This window comes from Mytilus trossulus, chromosome 7 (assembly GCF_036588685.1).
Source record: "Mytilus trossulus isolate FHL-02 chromosome 7, PNRI_Mtr1.1.1.hap1, whole genome shotgun sequence".
Taxonomy (NCBI): domain Eukaryota; kingdom Metazoa; phylum Mollusca; class Bivalvia; order Mytilida; family Mytilidae; genus Mytilus; species Mytilus trossulus.
In genome coordinates, this window is record NC_086379.1 from 46,252,361 (window position 1) to 46,271,637 (window position 19,277).

The 19,277-nt window shown below is 31.0% G+C and overlaps 1 protein-coding gene across 13 annotated transcripts in view; it reads left to right on the forward strand.

Annotated features, from left to right (window-relative positions):
• The window catches only part of LOC134725171 (MICAL-like protein 1), a 49,554-nt gene that overhangs the window by 21,507 nt on the left and 8,770 nt on the right, over positions 1–19,277 (forward strand). For 7 of the 13 annotated variants that reach the window (XM_063588777.1, XM_063588783.1, XM_063588781.1 and 4 more), the window contains 6 exons: positions 93–2,216; positions 2,641–2,755; positions 7,036–7,065; positions 9,695–9,791; positions 12,185–12,258; positions 16,471–16,585. In XM_063588777.1, coding sequence (XP_063444847.1) covers positions 93–2,216; positions 2,641–2,755; positions 7,036–7,065; positions 9,695–9,791; positions 12,185–12,258; positions 16,471–16,585 — 2,555 coding nt within the window. Of the gene's footprint in view, positions 1–92; positions 2,217–2,640; positions 2,756–4,864; positions 4,955–7,035; positions 7,118–9,694; positions 9,792–12,184; positions 12,259–16,470; positions 16,586–19,277 lie in introns of those variants that run through there. The other 6 variants (XR_010108523.1, XR_010108527.1, XR_010108526.1 and 3 more) reach the window with 6 other exon arrangements.

Sequence of the window (19,277 nt, forward strand, 5' to 3'; positions counted from 1 at the left end):
TTCTAGTTTGTTTTGTTTGTAAACTGGAATTATTATATAAGAAGTTATTAAGGTTGTGTAATATAATTATTCAATATGTTATTTAATTTCAGTCAAAAGACCGACCATCAATGGGAGATAAGTGTCACATCTGTGGAGACAAAGTGTATTTAATGGAACGCCATGTGGACAAAAATAAACTCTTCCATCGCCATTGTTTTAGGCATAGTGAACTCTCACCTACAAGCAAAGTATTTAATAAGTCTGAACTGAAAAAAATAAGCGACAAAGTGAAAAGTGAAAATGAGGCAAAGAAACAGAGTGATAAAGTTAAAAGTGAAAATGACACAAATAAGGCTGCAAAATCTGAAAAACAACCGGATTTTTGGCAACGTAGGAATGAAGCTAGAAAAATTGTGAAAATGGATACAGAAGATTCAGTGCCATCCAAAGCAACAGCCAATCAGGACAAACACAGTTCTAAGTCGACGAACAAAGATATAAGTAAACCAGATATAACTGTTATCAGTGATAAAACTATTTCCAAGGATGCTGCTAAAAGTAAGAAAGAAAGACCCTCAGAATTGAATCTGGAAACAAAAATAGACACTAAAAAATCAAGTCCTATTCCATCACCAAGGAAACCAAAAACCCACATTGAACCTATGGACACTAGTGAAATAAATGAGGTCAAGTTAAAACCTGTGCCAACTCCTAGAACTGGGCGAGATGAAAAGGAGAAATCACAATTAAATGGAATTTTATCTAAAAAGAGAGAAAAGTCTCCTGGCAAAAGTCACCTTTTGTCTACTGGACTGAAATTATCTTCAAGTAGTGACATATCCCCTTTATCCCCACCCCCTTTACCATCCCAACCACCCCCTCCACAACTAACCAAGTCTAATTTATTATCACCTGAATCAGATGCTGTAGGTACAAGTGCTAAAGTGACGGTCAATTTTGGAGATAAATCCAAAGGGAGACGATCTCCACAGATTAGTGCTAAAAATGAAGCAAGTTCTTCAAGAAATTCCAATTCTCCTGATAGAGGAAGTAATTTGTTTATTTCTCCAAGGGCAAAACAGTTCTCCCCGACATTCTCAGATTCCAGTGCATCGTCAGATAGTTCAAAATTCAGTTCCAGTTCTAAGGAGAATAAAACTTCTCCCAAAACTACACATCAAAGATCATCAAACCTTTCTCCACCTTTATCCAAACCTAAATTTGGTGACAATCGACAAATGAGTGTGGAAGAAGCCATTGATTTAACAAAAAATGACGCAAATAAAAATGAAATGGTAGCAGTTGTGTTTACCCCTAGTCCGAAGGAAGATGAGAAACAAGTTCTTGGTGGATTGTTGTCAAATCTTGCCAATATCCGAAGAAAACAGAAATCAAGCGATACTAGTCCAAGTGAAGATTTGTTTAATCAGCGAAACACAACTGGAGTTCTGGATAATCAAAGTCAAGACCAAAAAGGCCGTGTGAAAAGTGCAATATTGACAAAGCCTCTCAGTGATAATGATCAAAATAAACACTCTGGAAACAAAGAATCTCATCTTAAAAATATTTCTAAAATGGATACAGACATTCCTGAATGGAAACGTCAGCTAGAAAAAAATAAAAATGTACGACCAAAATCAGCAGACTTATTATCTGATAAAAAGACTTCTGAAACTCCAAAGACACAATTTGAAAAGGATCCACATTTAAGACCTAAAACAGAAATGTCCAAAGTGTCTCCGCGTCCAAAAACTGTGGACGTACTATCTGATAAGTTTAAATTGGAACAGAAACCACAGTGGCAAATAGAAGCTGAAAAAAGAATGGAAGCAAGAAAGGGGGGATATGTTGATCCTGAAAAAGCAAAACCTCAAATAGATGTCGCCAAAGATCAACTTAGGCCAAAAGAGGAGACAAAACTTCCAAATGATAGAATCAGTGCTCCTTTAAAACCAAGTAGGGTTGATATTACAATCACAGAGGATAAACGGGAAAGTGCAAATGTTCAGAAAAGAATTTTACCAGCTGTTCCAAGTCAAATAGAAAAGGGAGATAACAAAGATAATGATAAAAAGAAAATTTCTGTGAATGTTAAATTTAATTTCTCACAAGGCAAAAAGGAGGAAGAAAAAGATGAGAAATCAAAGCCTCCTAGACCACCAACATATATTCATGGTAGTCCTAAAGCAGGTTCACCACACAAACCAAGCAGACCACCTCCACCCTTAAAAGATGTAAGTTTATTTCGTTACCTCTCTTTCATATTTTGTATTTTCTTCTTTTCAATGATTAAATTTTGTTGTAAGCTTGGTCATTTATTGTTTTTGAAGTTGAGATATTTTAATTTTAATAGAGAAAAAAGAAAAAAATGTTCACCAAAAAAAAAGAACTACTGCTTTGATAACTATACACATTTACCATACATGCCATAGATCTTGTCTAAATGAGGTGAGATCTGTAAGCATTAGTTAGCATTAAAAACATGATGAGATTTATAGTATCTAAATGTTCGTTGTTAGTGTATATTTGTCCAAACTATTGAATGCTAGGAATCGTAAAAAATAACTAAAAAGCAGGTCAGGAGGTTCTTCTATATTAATCGTGTATATTTTCAAAATCTTTGAATATAAAAATCATCATTATAATATTTAATATTAGGGAGACCAGAGAAGATTGTCACCATCTGAGATACAGAAACAGTTAACACAGATAGATTCCCGACTTACAGAACTAGAAATCAGAGGACGCCAACTCGAAGATTCAATCAGAAAAGGTTTGTTTTTTAGTGATTTTTCATTTATCAGTTATTAGAAAGAAAGAAATTGGACGATTATTAATTATAATTTTTGATAATCAATAAGAAATTTAGAAATATCTAAAATATATTTTATTATTGAAGCCTTCAACACTCTCTTTAAAACTTAAGGACTGCCTTTAAACACCCTCTAAATATATACATTTCATACACATTTAACACTTTTGTGGTGTTCTGTACTTTTCATATATGCATCTTTATTGTATGTTTGGGATATTATACAGTAGTACTAAATATATCTATATTGGAATACACATTATATAACATTTGAAAAGTTATGTCACTAAATGTAAACACGTAGTTGTACTGGTTATTTATTCTGATTATATAATTGTAGTTTTGCAGCCATTGACCAAATTTTTTTTTTACATTCTTTAGGTCAGATATTTTTATATAGCTTTTTGATGTGATTAGAGTCATAGTGATTTTCAGTGTTTAATGCATTGCAGCATACTAATTTTATTATGTAGTGGTTTAATGACCTTTTGTACCAAAACAATTTCATTAAGCAATAATTAAAATTTAGCAGAAAAGGTTTTAAAATAAAAATTTGTCATTCTAAAAAGACCCAGTATTAGTATAAAGGGACATAACTCTACTTATCTAGAAGTATTTGTTATTTGTCCATGTGAGACCATGTCTTAACATGTCTCTCTTTTTTACTAAGAGTGAATATTTGAAATTTTATCTTCTGTAAATTTACTAATGCTCTTATCATTGCACATATTTGTTTAACATCTAGGCTATAGTCAGTTTGGCAAGAACATAAGCTTTTATATACATGTAGCCAGAGAAATTCTTCATGTGTGAGCAATTTGATGCTTTATAATTCAATTCATTTAAAACAAATTCTTTGCTAGATCATTTGAAAGTTAAGATTCAATTTAAGAAAAAAGAATTGTTACTTGTATTATTATGTAAAATGACATATTTTTTTAAGTTAGTTGTTTGAAAATGAAGGTTGAGCATTTTATGAAATAAGAACTTGAAAAAAGTAGAGGATGATGCTTATATTATTTTTCTTTTTGAATTACACTCAGTTTCCCAGTAGGCAAATTTGTTTTGGACTATTCCAGAATATTTAAATGATTTGAATCAAATTTGTATTCTGAAAGAAAGAAAAATATGATCAATGATTAAAAAGGGGGGTTTGGCTGGGCAATTAAAGTTTTTTGGATTAGTCTCTCTGGAATAGTCCTGTCACCAGTAGATTAGTACATGAGATCATTAGTAAACTTTTTCTCTGTAGTGGTACTTAGGTAAGGTATATATATCATTATCATAACTAACAAAATTCACGTTGCAAAATACAGCATTAGTAGTCTGACCAAAATCTTTTATATCTTGACGGAAATTTTTAATGATAAAATCAAAATATTTGAAAAATACCAAGTTGAAATATTGTAAATAAGTTACACTTTGGAAATGCCGATTTCTGACATTACATAAAATATTGGTTGCCATGGAATTCAGACAGAAGATATTACTAATGCTGTATTTCATCATTTTGATTGTTGAGTTTTCAAGAAATCATTAATGAGAAATTTTTTTTAGAACTTGATGATTTTTTAATAATTATCTATTTTCAGAAATATTTAAAGATATCAGCAGTCAAAATTCAAAACATTGTTAATTCATGTACATGTTCTAAGTTTATTGATCACACTGTAACATAGTTTCTGATATCTTGTTCAATTTTTCCTTTAGTTGATCATGATCAGTAACTACCTATACAGCTGACCAGCAAGTCCCTGTACAGGTGACAAGCAATTCCCTGTACAGGTGACAAGCAATTCCCTGTACAGGTGACAAGTAACTCTCTGTACAGAGCATTGTTACTGAAGATTATAAAAGTAATTTTTTGTACAGAAAACTTTGCCATTCACATTCACAGTTCATTCTTGCCATTTGCCAAAATTGCAAGTTGGTCGAGATTTGACAGAATGAGTCATTTATAACATATTTTTTTGAAGAACAAAATTAGATCATGAATATGAATTAACAATCATTATATCATTATATCATGCAAATTAATAAATGTGTATTATGCTTTTTTCGCTGAAACAGATCACAGCCTACCATGCCATGGAATTGTTGGGATTCAGTAGGGTAATACATGGCTTTAGCCAATCATTTCATTTAATGTCGGTTGCTATGGTAATGACCTTGAGTAGATGTTCACTAACATATGTAGTCACTTTCACTAACAAAGGGTTTTAATCAGTCCAGATTCTGGGCAGTTTAGGCAGTAACGTTAGCTGCAGAAGTTGTAGAAATGAAAATCAGAGATAACGGCAAAATTTATCGGATTTCTTGTCAGAAGGTTCAGAAATGTTCATATTCTATTGTTAATGTTTTAAAAAATAGGTAAATTTCGCAGTGTAATTCTTGTAAAAACTAACAGGAAAAAATTGAATCCTAAAACTAGTTCTTAAAACTTAGACATATATAAGACTTTCAATAAAAAGTGAAAGAATTTAGCAAGAATTTTCAAGATGAATTTTAGACACACTGTGCATCTATGCATCTATAATGAAAAATTTATTATGTTCATAATATTTATGTATTCATGATTTTCTGACAAGAAACATTTGGTTAGATTTTTGTGATCTTTGACATTTTTGGAAGGAATTTTAAGTTGTATAAATGTTGTAACTTTTGCACTTTGTGTGCCTTGATCATTAAACATCTAGAGTTCGTATAGAAATTAAAGCAATAGGTCATCGCCAAGCTGCAGCTTAATTTAATGCAAAGCCATTCAGCTTAACAAGCAGATCAGCCATATTATGCTTTTTTGAAATACAATAAAGTTTATACATTTCATTTGGATAAAAAAATCTGTAATATAACAACATTACAGCAAAGGCGTGCTTTTCATATTTCCCCTGTAAATTTTTTATTGCGTTATACCATGCAGTGCACGATTGGTTGACATTTCAAAAAAATTTTAAGATTTTTATATTTTTTCAAAGTCAATGGTAGCTCTCATGGCAATGGTTGTTAAATATAATTAATTGAGTTATATGTGATACTTATTTAAACTTGAAACAAAAATTTTAGTAGGGATGCATAAAAGATCAAAAACTAATATTTCATTTTTTTGTTTTTTTTGTTTTTCATGGTCTTGATTAGAAAATAAGAGATATCAATATTTAACTTTTTTGTCTAGAAAGGAGCTAAAGGGGGTCATGAGTCACAAGTCACTTTTTCACTGTCACGACTGTATTTTCTAATTTTTTTGTATGTCTTTTTTTTTCTGTTTCAACAATGAGTGCTGTACAATGTAATCAATGTTCCATCAGAGCTAGAATCTCATTGAATTGTTTTATAAGGACCATGCTTCTCATCTGAAGAAATGAATAAGGGGTCATTGGAAAACCTTGATATTAATGTGAAGAAATTTATTTATTTATGGTTATTGTGTAACTATTATGGTGTTTATCAAACTCGTTTAAGTTCATTCAACAGATTTATATTAAAAGGTTATTTAATATAGGGAATTAAGATAAAACATTATAATTATTTGAAAAATTTGAAGCTAGATTTTAGCTTATTATGTACTTCATGTTTTCATTATTGCTTGATGCTAGTCATTTCCGTAGGCCATTATAGTCATATAGCTTGTTGCTAGTGAATACACATTGTTAAATACCCATGTATCAAAACAACAAAATTCCTATATGTGAGGGAAGAGTTCTTACCAAGAAGAGAATTTTGTCTTTTTGCCATGCTCTTGCCATGATATTGCCATGCTATTGTCATGATATTGCCATAATCATGCCATGATCTCGCTAAAAACATTAAATAGAATTTAGATACAGGGGACAATATTTCAACAACACAAAAACCCTATATGAATTAAAACTCGATCTTTATTATGTCAAAATGCAAAGATATAAAAAGTGTATGTACGTATACATGGATGCAACAACAGATAACTTACAAAATTCCAAAATTGGATGTCAACCTTCTTTCAATTTTTTTAAATCTTTAATGCTGATCATGCTGATAGTTCTTAAAGAAATCTGCTTGATCTCACTATTGTTTTTATTGCTAAATAACGAAATTGCGTTGGCCTTTGAAAAATTTTGATGGCTAGGAATCATGAACTTAATGGACCACCACTTTTGAAAACTCTGTTATATGGTTTTATGGCAAACATTTTTTCTTGTTATGAACTCAACTCCCTTTAGGTGACCAATACCAAAACCATGCTGACTTTATTACATTCCTTGCAGACTTAGATGAGTTAGACATTACTCCCATGGGTAAGAGATAAACGCCTTTCACAGTGTGGGTATGCAGTGAAAACCACTAACAGTAAATTTTACATTTTCAAATTATTGCATGGAATGGGCAAAAAGCGATATTTTAGTTTGGTTTAGAGATAAAAAAATCATAAAATGGAAAGATGGATTAAAAATATTTTATTTGGTTTAGTAATGTATTTATGGAAAAATACATATTTGCACTTTATTATCATTTAATATTTTACTATTTTAGATTTCTTTTTTGTGTTTATACGCCTCCTGTAAACAGTTTTTACTTGATTTCTCTTATTTTTGTAGCAATTCAAATTTACTTAGAAAATTAAAATTATTGAAGAAAACAAGAAGTGACTTATTAAAATTTTTGTAGTTTTAATGTTACTTTTATTTATTTTTAGCTCACCTGGCCTGAAGGGCCAAGTGAGCTTTTCTCTTCACTTGGCGTCCGTCGTCTGTCGTCGTCCGTCGTCGTCGTCCTGCGTCTATCCTAAGATCTATCTGCCTTGAAATTTTCAGATGAATCTGACATTCCGTTGTTAGGTTGCTGCCCCTGAATCAGTAATTTTAAGGAAATTTTGCTGTTTTTGGTTATTATCTTGAATATTATTATAGATAGAGAAAAACTGTAAACAGCAATAATGTTCAGCAAAGTAAGATCTACAAATAAGTCAACATGACCAAAATGGTCAGTTGACCACTGTAGAGGAGTTATTGCTCTTTATAGTCAATTTTTAACCATTTTACGTAAATCTTAGTTATCTTTTAGAAAAATCTTCTCCTCTGAAACTACTGGGCCAAATTAATTGAAACTTGGCCACAATCATCTTTGGGGTATCTAGTATAACAATTGTGTCCAGTAACTTGGCCAACCAACCAAGATGGCGGCCATGGCTAAAAATAGAACATGGGAGTAAAATGCAGTTTTTGGCTTATAACCCAAAAAACAAAGCATTAAGAGCAAATCTGACAGAGTTGAAATTGTTGATCAGGTCAAGATCTATCTGCCCAGGAATTTTCAGATGAATTGGATCATCGGTTGTTAGGTTGCTGCCCCTAAATTGGTAATTTTGAGGAAATTTTGCTGTTTTTTTGTTGTTATCTTGAATATTATTATAGATAGAGATAAACTGTAAACAGCAATAATGTACAGTAAAGTAAGAACTAAAAATGAGTCAACATGACCAAAATGGTCAGTTGACCACTGTAGAGGAGTTATTGCTCTTTATAGTCAATTTTTAACCATTTTACGTAAATCTTAGTTATCTTTTAGAAAAATCTTCTCCTCTGAAACTACTGGGCCAAATTAATTGAAACTTGGCCACAATCATCTTTGGGGTATCTAGTATAAAAATTGTGTCCAGTAACTTGGCCAACCAACCAAGATGGCGGCCATGGCTAAAAATAGAACATGGGAGTAAAATGCAGTTTTTGGCTTATAACCCAAAAAACAAAGCATTAAGAGCAAATCTGACAGAGTTGAAATTGTTGATCAGGTCAAGATCTATCTGCCCAGGAATTTTCAGATGAATTGGATCATCGGTTGTTAGGTTGCTGCCCCTAAATTGGTAATTTTGAGGAAATTTTGCTGTTTTTTTGTTGTTATCTTGAATATTATTATAGATAGAGATAAACTGTAAACAGCAATAATGTACAGTAAAGTAAGAACTAAAAATGAGTCAACATGACCAAAATAGTCAATTGACCCCCTGAGGAGTTATTGCCCTTCATAGTCATTTTTTAACAATTTTCACAAAATTTGTAGATTTTCACTAACATTTTCCACAGAAACTACTGTTATAGATAGAGATAATTGTAAGCAGCAAAAATATTTAGTAAAGTAAGATCTTCAAACACATCACCATCACCAAAACACAATTTTGTCATGAATTCATTTGTGTACAATGTTTAATATTAACATAGACCAAGGTGAGCGACACAGGCTCTTTAGAGCCTCTAGTTTTTTTTTATTTTTAAATTTTGCTAGCTAATAATGATTGACACTCATACATTATAGATATGTAGCAGTATTAATTTTTTTTTCAACTTTCAAACTTTTTTTAAATAATTAATATTGCAAAATAAAACCTAATGAATTCTAACTTAAAAAAAACCCAGAGCTTATAACATTAATTCTGAATTGCATTAATGTTGTACTATTAAAATATATGGTGAAGGGTAGTCGGAGAATTAATCGGTGTGCACAATCGTCAGTATTTGTGGTGACTGGTCATACAACCCCAATATTTCTTGCATATTTTAAATGTGTATGGTTTTCAAACCCTTCAAAGTATTTGGGTTAAAATAAAATAAAAAAGCCTTTTAATTTGTCACAAATAAACCAGAATTTATACCTTAAAAATCTTTCATTTTAATTAATAACGTGGTTCCTTCCATTTGAAAAGACAAATTAAGTGTGTTACAAAACCTTAATGTAAGTTAATGTCTAGATACTACATTGTTTTCACAATGAATTAAAAACATTTTAAAACAGAATGCAGTATATATTTCATGGGCCAAATCATTGACAGCTTTAATGTCCTAAAGTATACAGAGCAATTAATTAAGGGGAAATAAAAGAAAATGTTTTTGCCCTTATTCTTAGAGTCATTGAAATATATATTTTTTTCAGTTCAAGAAGAAGAAGATGATAAGATGATGGTAGAATGGTTTGAATTGGTCAACAACAAAAATGAGCTGGTCAGGAAGGAGGCTGATCTGATATATCTGTAAGTAAGGGAAATAACTCTTGACATATCTGTTAGTAAGGGAAATAACTCTTGACATATCTGTAAGTAAGGGAAATAACTCTTGACATATCTGTAATAAGGGAAATAACTCTTGACATATCTGTAAGTAAGGGAAATAACTCTTGACATTCCTGTAAGTAAGGGAAATAACTCTTGACATTCCTGTAAGTAAGGGAAATAACTCTTGACATATCTGTAAGTAAGGGAAATAACTCTTGACATAACTGTAAGTAAGGGAAATATATCTTGACATATCTGTTAGTAAGGTAAATAACTCTTGACATAACTGTAAGTAAGGGAAATATATCTTGACATAACTGTAAGTAAGGGAAATAACTCTTGACATATCTGTAAGTAAGGGAAATAACTCTTGACATATCTGTTAGTAAGGTAAATAACTCTTGACATAACTGTAAGTAAGGGAAATATATCTTGACATAACTGTAAGTAAGGGAAATTACTCTTGACATATCTGTTAGTAAGGTAAATAACTCTTGACATAACTGTAAGTAAGGGAAATATATCTTGACATAACTGTAAGTAAGGGAAATAACTCTTGACATATCTGTAAGTAAGGGAAATAACTCTTGACATAACTGTAAGTAAGGGAAATATATCTTGACATAACTGTAAGTAAGGGAAATAACTCTTGACATATCTGTAAGTAAGGGAAATAACTCTTGACATATCTGTTAGTAAGGTAAATAACTCTTGACATAACTGTAAGTAAGGGAAATATATCTTGACATAACTGTAAGTAAGGGAAATTACTCTTGACATTACTGTAAGTAAGGGAAATAACTCTTGACATAACTGTAAGTAAGGGAAATTACTCTTGACATAACTGTGAGTAAGGGAAATTACTCTTGACATAACTGTAAGTAAGGGAAATAACTCTTGACATATCTGTAAGTAAGGGAAATATCTCGACATATCTGTAAGTAAGGGAAATAACTCTTGGCATTTCTGTAAGTAAGGGAAATAAAACTTGACATATCAGTAAGTATGGGAAATAACTCTTGACATTCCTGTCAGTAAGGGAAATAACTCTTGACATTCCTGTAAGTAAGGGAAATAACTCTTGACATTCCTGTCAGTAAGGGAAATAACTCTTGACATTCCTGTAAGTAAGGGAAATAACTTTTGACATATCTGTAAGTAAGGGAAATAACTCTTGACATTGCTGTAAGTAAGGGAAATAACTCTTGACATTCCTGTAAGTAAGGGAAAAAAACTTTTGACATATATGTAAGTAAGGGAAATAACTCTTGACATTCCTGTAAGTAAGGGAAATAACTCTTGACACATCTGTAAGTAAGGGAAATAACTATACACATCTGTAAGTAAGGGAAATAACTTGACATATTTGTAAGTAAGGGAAATAACTCTTGACATTCCTGTAAGTAAGAGAAATAACTCTTGTCAGCAATCTTTGTACACAGAAGATTAATTGCCGAAATTTCTTGAAAATTGGTTTATAATTACAATAATGTAAAATATGTTCTCTATTGGAATTTTTAAAATAAGCACAGAAGAATAATAACTACCTTTTGAAAAGTCAGTCATTTAATTTTCCTTTAGCATGTTAAGGGGGACAATGATACAGTATAACACAATTAATGGTTCTATTTTCACTGAACCAGGTGCACATTTAGACAAGAAATGTCTCTTCAATGACAAAGACATAACTGAATAGAGGAAACCATGGCTCATTTTAGATAATTTGTAAAAAAAAATCTGTTAGATTTTTTTTAATGCAAATACATTTTTATTAGGTTTTACACTTGAGCTAGATATTATAACTAATCACATTGAGATAAAATTGAGAATGGGAATGTGTTAAAGAGACAACAACCCTACCAAAGAGCAGAAACAGTCCAAGGCCACCCAATGGGTCTTCAATACAGCAAGAAAAATTCTACATCTTGGGGCGTGCTTCTGCTAGCCCCTAATCAAAGATATGTACTACATGTAGTTCAGGGATAATGGACGTCATTCTAAACTCTGAAATATATAAAAAAAAAACATAAAATTAAAATCAAATGCTTGACTTTGAATTAAATTCAAATAGATATAAGAAGAGTTGGTATGAGTGCCAATGAGACAACTCTCCATCCAAGTCACAACTAGTTAAAAGAGTAGGACAAAGTAAGGCTGTCCATAAAAGGCTAAAAAAATGACTAGTGTAAAACCATTCAAACAGGAAACCCAACGATCTAATTTGTATAAAATATAAACAAAAGCTAGAAACAATTATGCAACAATATCATCAAACAAAATCTTTTTTGCCACTGTCCTTGTAAAAAAAACCACAATAAAAGCTTTACAATTTCTCCAGATATTTGTTATCAATTTTACATATTTAATTACAGATCCAGAGCTCAAGAACTGGAAGGTGAACAGAATGAAATCGACAGACAGCTGAGGGAATTATTACTAAAGAATGGTAGGTTCCTTGTTCTGGATGACAATAATAAAATAGGAGGCTGATACTTAAAAAAGTAGGATGCAAAATGAACCTAGGTTCCAAATATAAACAATGCTGTGTATACTATATAGATATAAGAAGATGTGGTATGAGTGCCAATGAGACAACCCTCCATTCAAGCCACAATGTGTAAAAAGTAAACAATTATAGGTCAAAGTAAGGTCTGCAACACAGACTCACAGAGTATTGGCTCACATTGAACAGCAAGCTATAAAGGGCCCCCGGCTCACATTGAACAGCAAGCTATAAAGGGCCCAAAAAATTAACTACATCTATAACAAATCATACAGTTTAATCTATATAAACAAACAAGCAACGCGAAACACTCATGAACCACTGAACAACAGGTTCATGACTACAAACAGATATTAAGGTCTAGGTATAAATTCATTTAATACAACAATGTTTGGTTCCAAAATACATGCTGCTGATATGAACAGATTCTTAGGTCTAATTATAAGCATATTAAATACTAGCTACATGATATTAGGTCCCAAAATATGTTTTACTGATGTTAACAAATGTTTGGGTCTAGATATAAATGTGTTTAATTGGATAAATGTTAGTTCCCAAATATACTTCCTACTAAATTGTAAAAACATGATAAGGTGTAAATGGTAATTTTTATTAATACAACAGTTTTTATTAATACAATAATTGTTAGTTCCTAAATATAAATTTTGCTGTGTAAACTGTCAACAGATACCAAGGTGTAAATATAAAAGGTGTCATACAACAGTTGTAAGGTCCCAAAATAAACCCCTCATTTCTACTGATGTAAACAAATATTCAAGTCTAAATATGAAGATTGAATTCACAGTTGAAAGTACTCAAAAGAAAAATATTCTACTGTCAAATGAAAACAGATACCAAAGTCCAAATCTTAACATAATACAACAATATAAATGTTAGGTCCAAAATATACTTGAAACAGATCCTAAGGCTAAGGTATCAAGGTTTAATACAACAGTTTAAAAATATAGTATATATACCAATATATACAACAGTTGTTAGTTCACAAAAGGAAAACAAGTCTACTGATGTAAAAAGATGTTAATGCCTTGATAGGAATTTATTTATTACACCAAACAATATGTTAGGTTCAAAATATACTTTGCAACTGAGGTTAAAACAGATCCTAAGACTAAGATTTAAAACTATTTTTTTACTCAATACAACAGTTGTTACTGGTAGGACCTAAAAGAAAAACACTTCTACTGATGTAATAAGATGTTTTAATCTTAATATAAATTTATTGAATATAACAAAAGTTAGGTCCAAAATACACATGCTACTCATTTAAAAGGCACTCAGGTCTAAATCTCAATATATGTAGTAGAACAGATCTTGGGTCCAACGTACGTACGTATACTTGCTACTAATGTAAAATGATCCTAATGCTAAGATATAAAAGGTTTAATACAATTCTACTGAATGTAAAAAGATGTCCAACAATGTTCAGGTCTGGATATGCATTTCTCTAATTTTCATGCTATTTTCACATTTCCTGAATGGTGTGAGAAAAATATTTCTAATCTCTAGTGCAAAATTTGTTCTCAGCAAATGATTGGTCGAGATTTTATTGTGATGTTAAATTTTCTTTGTTTCCTATTGTGACGTCATGATAAAAAGTGACCATAAAATTGAGAATGGATATGGGGAATGTATCAAAGAGACAACAACCCGACCATAGAAAAAACAACAGCAGAAGGTCACCAACAGGTCTTCAATGTAACCAAAAATTCCTGCACCCGGAGGCGTCCTTCAGCTGTCCCCATTACAAATATATACTAGTCCAGTGATAATGAATGCCATACTAATTTCCAAATTGTACACAAGAAACTAAAATTAGAATAATACAAGACTAACAAAGACCAGAGGCTTCTGACTTGGGACAGGTGCAAAAATGCGGCTGGGTTAAACATGTTAATGAGATCTCAACCCTCCCCCTATACCTCTAGCCAATGTGGAAAAGAAAATGCATAACATGCCTGATGACGTCACATAAAAAGTACACAACTTTCTTCAAATCTTTGAAAAAGAAGAATACAAATCATTAGAGAAACAGATTCCACCACTATAACTCGTGTATTATGATATTTCTCCACTCTCAACAGTTAAATTTTAACTATTTAAAAAGCTCGGCAAAGCCTCACGCTTTAAATATTAAAATTTAACTGTCTTGATTGGAGAAATATTGTAACACACTTGTTGCAGTTGTGGAATCTATTTGTATTGAATATAAGAAATGTAAGGTCTAAAATTCACCTGGTACTGATGTATAAAATAGGTCCTAAGGGTAATTAAGATATAAATGCATTCAAAATAATAGATGCTAGATCCCAAATATCATGAATATAAATAAATGTTGGTGATGTAGATAAATGCTGAGGTGTCAATAGATAAATGCTGAGGTGTCAATTAAAATTAGTCCCTGAAAAGATACATGCAACTTATGTAAACATGCTGAGGTCTAGAAAATATACATATTTAGTATGACAAATGTTATCTCCCAAATTTAAATGTTGGTAAACAAATGCTGAGGTGAAAATTAAAATTGAAATTATTCAATACAACAGATGTTAAGTCTTAAAAATTAACATATGCAGAGATACAAATTAATTTTTTTTCTACAAATGATGACAAGTGTTAATTGTAAATGTACATACATGCCTACAGTGATAATTGATTAAATTTAAATTGCAAAGGAATGTAGGTTTTAAAAGTTAATGATGAATTCTATACTGGAAATTTATTATTATTTATGGAATACCAAATTTTTGTGGGTTTTGTGGGTACAGGTGAAAATCGAATTTACATGTTCCATGGAAAACAAATTCATAAAATTTTCTATAGGCTTTGTATGCAAAGATTGGCAAAACTACAGAAACAACTTTCCGTGATAATGCCAGTTTTCCTCAATCCATGAAAATAATACCAGCCAAAGTAAATGAATTCACAGTAATGAGCGAGATGATAAATACTGAACCAATTTTTATTATCTTAGAAATTATGCATCTAGTTAAGTAAATTAAGATACAATAATGGAACGAGAGGTGGTATTTCTGACATGTAGAGTGGGGGGCTCATATTCGCCGGGGACACAATTTCGCCTTTTTATGATTTTGAGGTGTAAAAATGTCAAAGGATGGCTGAAATGGAATAAATATGCCGATTAATTAGGATTTTATAACAAATATGATTATTTTTTAAACTTAGATAAGATTACGGCACTTACTGCAAAAGGGTCGAAATACGGACAACGAATTTCGGTCAATTTCCTGAAAGAAAACAGGTTTTTCAAAGAACTTTTTCTCTGTATTTTTTTTACTGATTGGCCTACATTTCTGTTTTTTACACCTTTGAATGGGTGCTGTTCATCTATAATGAAATTTATTTGATAAATATTATATGAAGCTGCAGTTATTTGGTTTTAAAAAGATGTGTAAAAACGGCGAATATGTGTCCCCCATTGACAAAATATCAGGAAATTTCAAACACCCTTTAACCCAACTTTACAGATGATTTTTTTTCACACAAACATGTTTTCAAGCTTAGGAATGTTTTGCATTTGAAGTTATCTTCATATAGAAATATCAGTATACTTCAAAAAACATAAAGACCTGAACATAAACTGTAGAAAACATGGAAAGATATGGCAAAAATGAGCATCCCACTCTAGTTATAAATGTATCTTATATTGATTTGGGGGTTGATCCATATTGAGTTGTAGGATAGAAGCAAGTTTTAGATCTGCCATGCAGCTGATTTTGTTTGAAATTTAAATCAATCACACACAACAACACAGGTCTTGACTAAGTAATGGTCTTTTTTACTTTCTCTACTGTCGATTCATTTATTTTTGTGAATACAAATTTTGGTTGATTGAACAAAGCTTACACTTTTGAAAACATTTAATCTCATGGTTCTGCCAAAATCTGCATACAAGTTAATGATATGGAAAATTTGAAATCTTTTGACCATTGAAATTTGTGGTTGACTTGTTAACACAAAATCAACAAAATCCTTGAAAATTGGTATCCAACAAAAAATAATGAATCCACAGTATACAATCTGTAGTTCAAGTTCGATTTTACTTTTTATCATTTCACAATTTGTAAAGCATTTAAATTCATTTGAAATTATTAATGTTATTCTTTTTTATTGTAGAAAAATACAAAACTGAAAAAGATAAAGTTGAAGAAGAGCAATTAATACAGAAGTTACTAGATGTTGTAAACCAAAGAAATATAATTGTTGACAGTATTGATGAAGATAGAATCAGGTAAGAAATAAATAAATGGTATTTAGTTCATGTACCATTCATTATTATCTGTGGGATACTAATTTATGGATTTTGTGGTTACATTATTTTTTCATTATTTATACTTCTTGAACCAAAAAGGGGTGTGAAATTACACTGAAAACAATGCATGGGTAATGAATTTTTTAGGTGAAGCAGTGATTTTATCAATTTGAAAAAGGTTCAAAATTAGTACGTCCAAAGCTGACAAAATGAATTCAAAACCCCCTTGACAAACATAAAATTATGCATATTTTGAGTAAGAGCTTGTGCAGATTTATATCATTTGTGTCCCAAAAGTGGTACACCACACCAAGGCTTCCAAAATATTTTTGAGCCAGCCGGACATTTTATTTATGATCCCGATTTTAGTATCTAAGACTACGTCACAAAAGGCAATTATGGTAATCAGATGGCCATCCCAATGATTGACATTAATCTAGATTAAAAAAAAACCGATATTACACTTTACTTTGATATGGATTCGATGTTAGGAAGTAAACTGTTAAAATTGGCAGTGCAATTCATTCAAAGTGTACACATCAGCGTGCTCATATCTGCCTTAAGCTCTTTGTTTGTGCAAAATAACAACTTTATTTGGTTTTTAAAGTCACATTTTCCCAAACCGGATGTTGACTTGTCAATGGTAAAACATGGAACAAAATCAGATAAGTAAAATCCGTGTACGTTAACAAAGCACCACTGAGCGAAGAAGCTCTTTCCACGTTATTTCTTCAACAAAATACTTGAAATGAGCGTTAGATACAGGTATCAATTATAATTTTAGCATTTCTGAAGAAATGTAGGATGCATATATTTAAATTTCCCGAAATTTCATACCTGTGCACATGCGCACACATATACTTGTTCATGCAACGTAGTTCTGACGATTTTTTTTAAATGTTTCATCAAATCATTTTTATAAATGTATTTATTATAACTTTATCTTTTAATCTTAATTGATTAAGTCCAAAAGATTAACGTCCTGTTAATTGACTAGGATTGCCGTATTTCCTGCTGATGGTAGGTTATTCCTCTAGATACTCTAGTACTTTCTCCACCAATAAAAACAGGCTGATGCAAAATAGTCAATAGAACTGAAAGTGGTGCTGGACACCAAACATGTATATTATTTGTTTCAGTAATTCTTTATAGGTGTCAGACCACCAATTAAAAATCCCTATCTGTTCAACCAAATTTTGCAATTTTCTCAGTGATCTGAATATTCAACCTTAAGTTTAACTTCTAAGAAACCAGGTATATCCTGAATTTTTCATGTATCACTTTTCTACATGCCAATTTTCAACCTACCTTATCTTAAATCTAAATCTTATAAGGAAAAATAAGAACACACATGTACTACCATAATAATAACCCCAGGTTTTCTGAGAATCTTAAATTCATATATTATGGAGCCCATTAATCCTGCAAACTCGTTGAAAAGTAAATATTGGGTCATATTGATCTAAATATATTTCTTTTTCACAAAAAAGTTTCATTTCTGCAGATTTGTTGGTTAGTTTAAGTAAACAAAGATGTCAGAGTAGGGCTTCTTTCTCATTAATTGGTGGTCTGACACCATTATAATGATAAGGAGCTGAAAGGGAAACAACATTTTTAAAGCTTATCTGGTCCAAAGAGCCAGAATGAACTTTTGCTGGCTCTAGGTGACCATCTTCTGTTGTCTGTTGTAATTCAGTGTTGTCATCCCTTTTTTCTCTCTCATGTTTGTGTTTTTTGGGAAAAGAATGGAAATGGGAACAAATGTTACTATCAAAAATGATAAGAATGACAAGAACTATAAATATGTCAGTTTTCAGCCGAAAAATAAAAGAATAAATATATTTAGTCGAAAATATTTAGTAAACAAAAAAATGTCTATACTGAAAAAAATGACCAGCAATGCAATATCAACTTAGAAAAAGTGTTAATTTGTCTTTCTGATGTCATTTTCCTAATATTGAAAAGTTATTACAGTGCTAAATATCGTTAGCTATACCCTTTAAAAAAGTCAATTTTTTATTACGCAGGACACATGTTAAATAAGAGAGTGTTAGCCTACTTATATAACATGTGATTAAATAAATATCCTTTAAGAAAAAAACTTTTATAAAAGTACTATGCTATTTGTAGATGCAATCTTGTGTTTGCTAGACATCAATTACTGTCTAACCTTCATAGAACCTTATTAATTTTGCACATGTTTTTTTATGATAAGAGATGAAACAAAATTACGATTTTTTTTATCTTTTTTATAAATTAACTGATATATGGGCCTTTTTTTTGCAATTAACATTTACAGACAGCCTTGAATTCCTATTTTATCTGATCAAATTTTAAACTTTTGTTTATTGTTAAAAAGATTGGACGAAAGCTAATCTTCAACACAAGAAAAAATTGATGAAGAAAAAATTTAGACATAAATAAACAAAAAATCCACATTACATTTTTACAGTAAATGCAGGTGAAACACAAGGTTTAGGTGAAACCCTATAAAATAAAACAAGAGGTATTATTTAAGATAGGTTAAGATACAATAGATAGGATTCCAAATACATATTTATTAATGAACTTGGGACTTGGGGTCATTTGTCATAAAACACAACATTGGATATTGTGACATGATTATGTTTTCTCTGTGACCTTAAAAAACACCAATTGGAAGACCATGAAT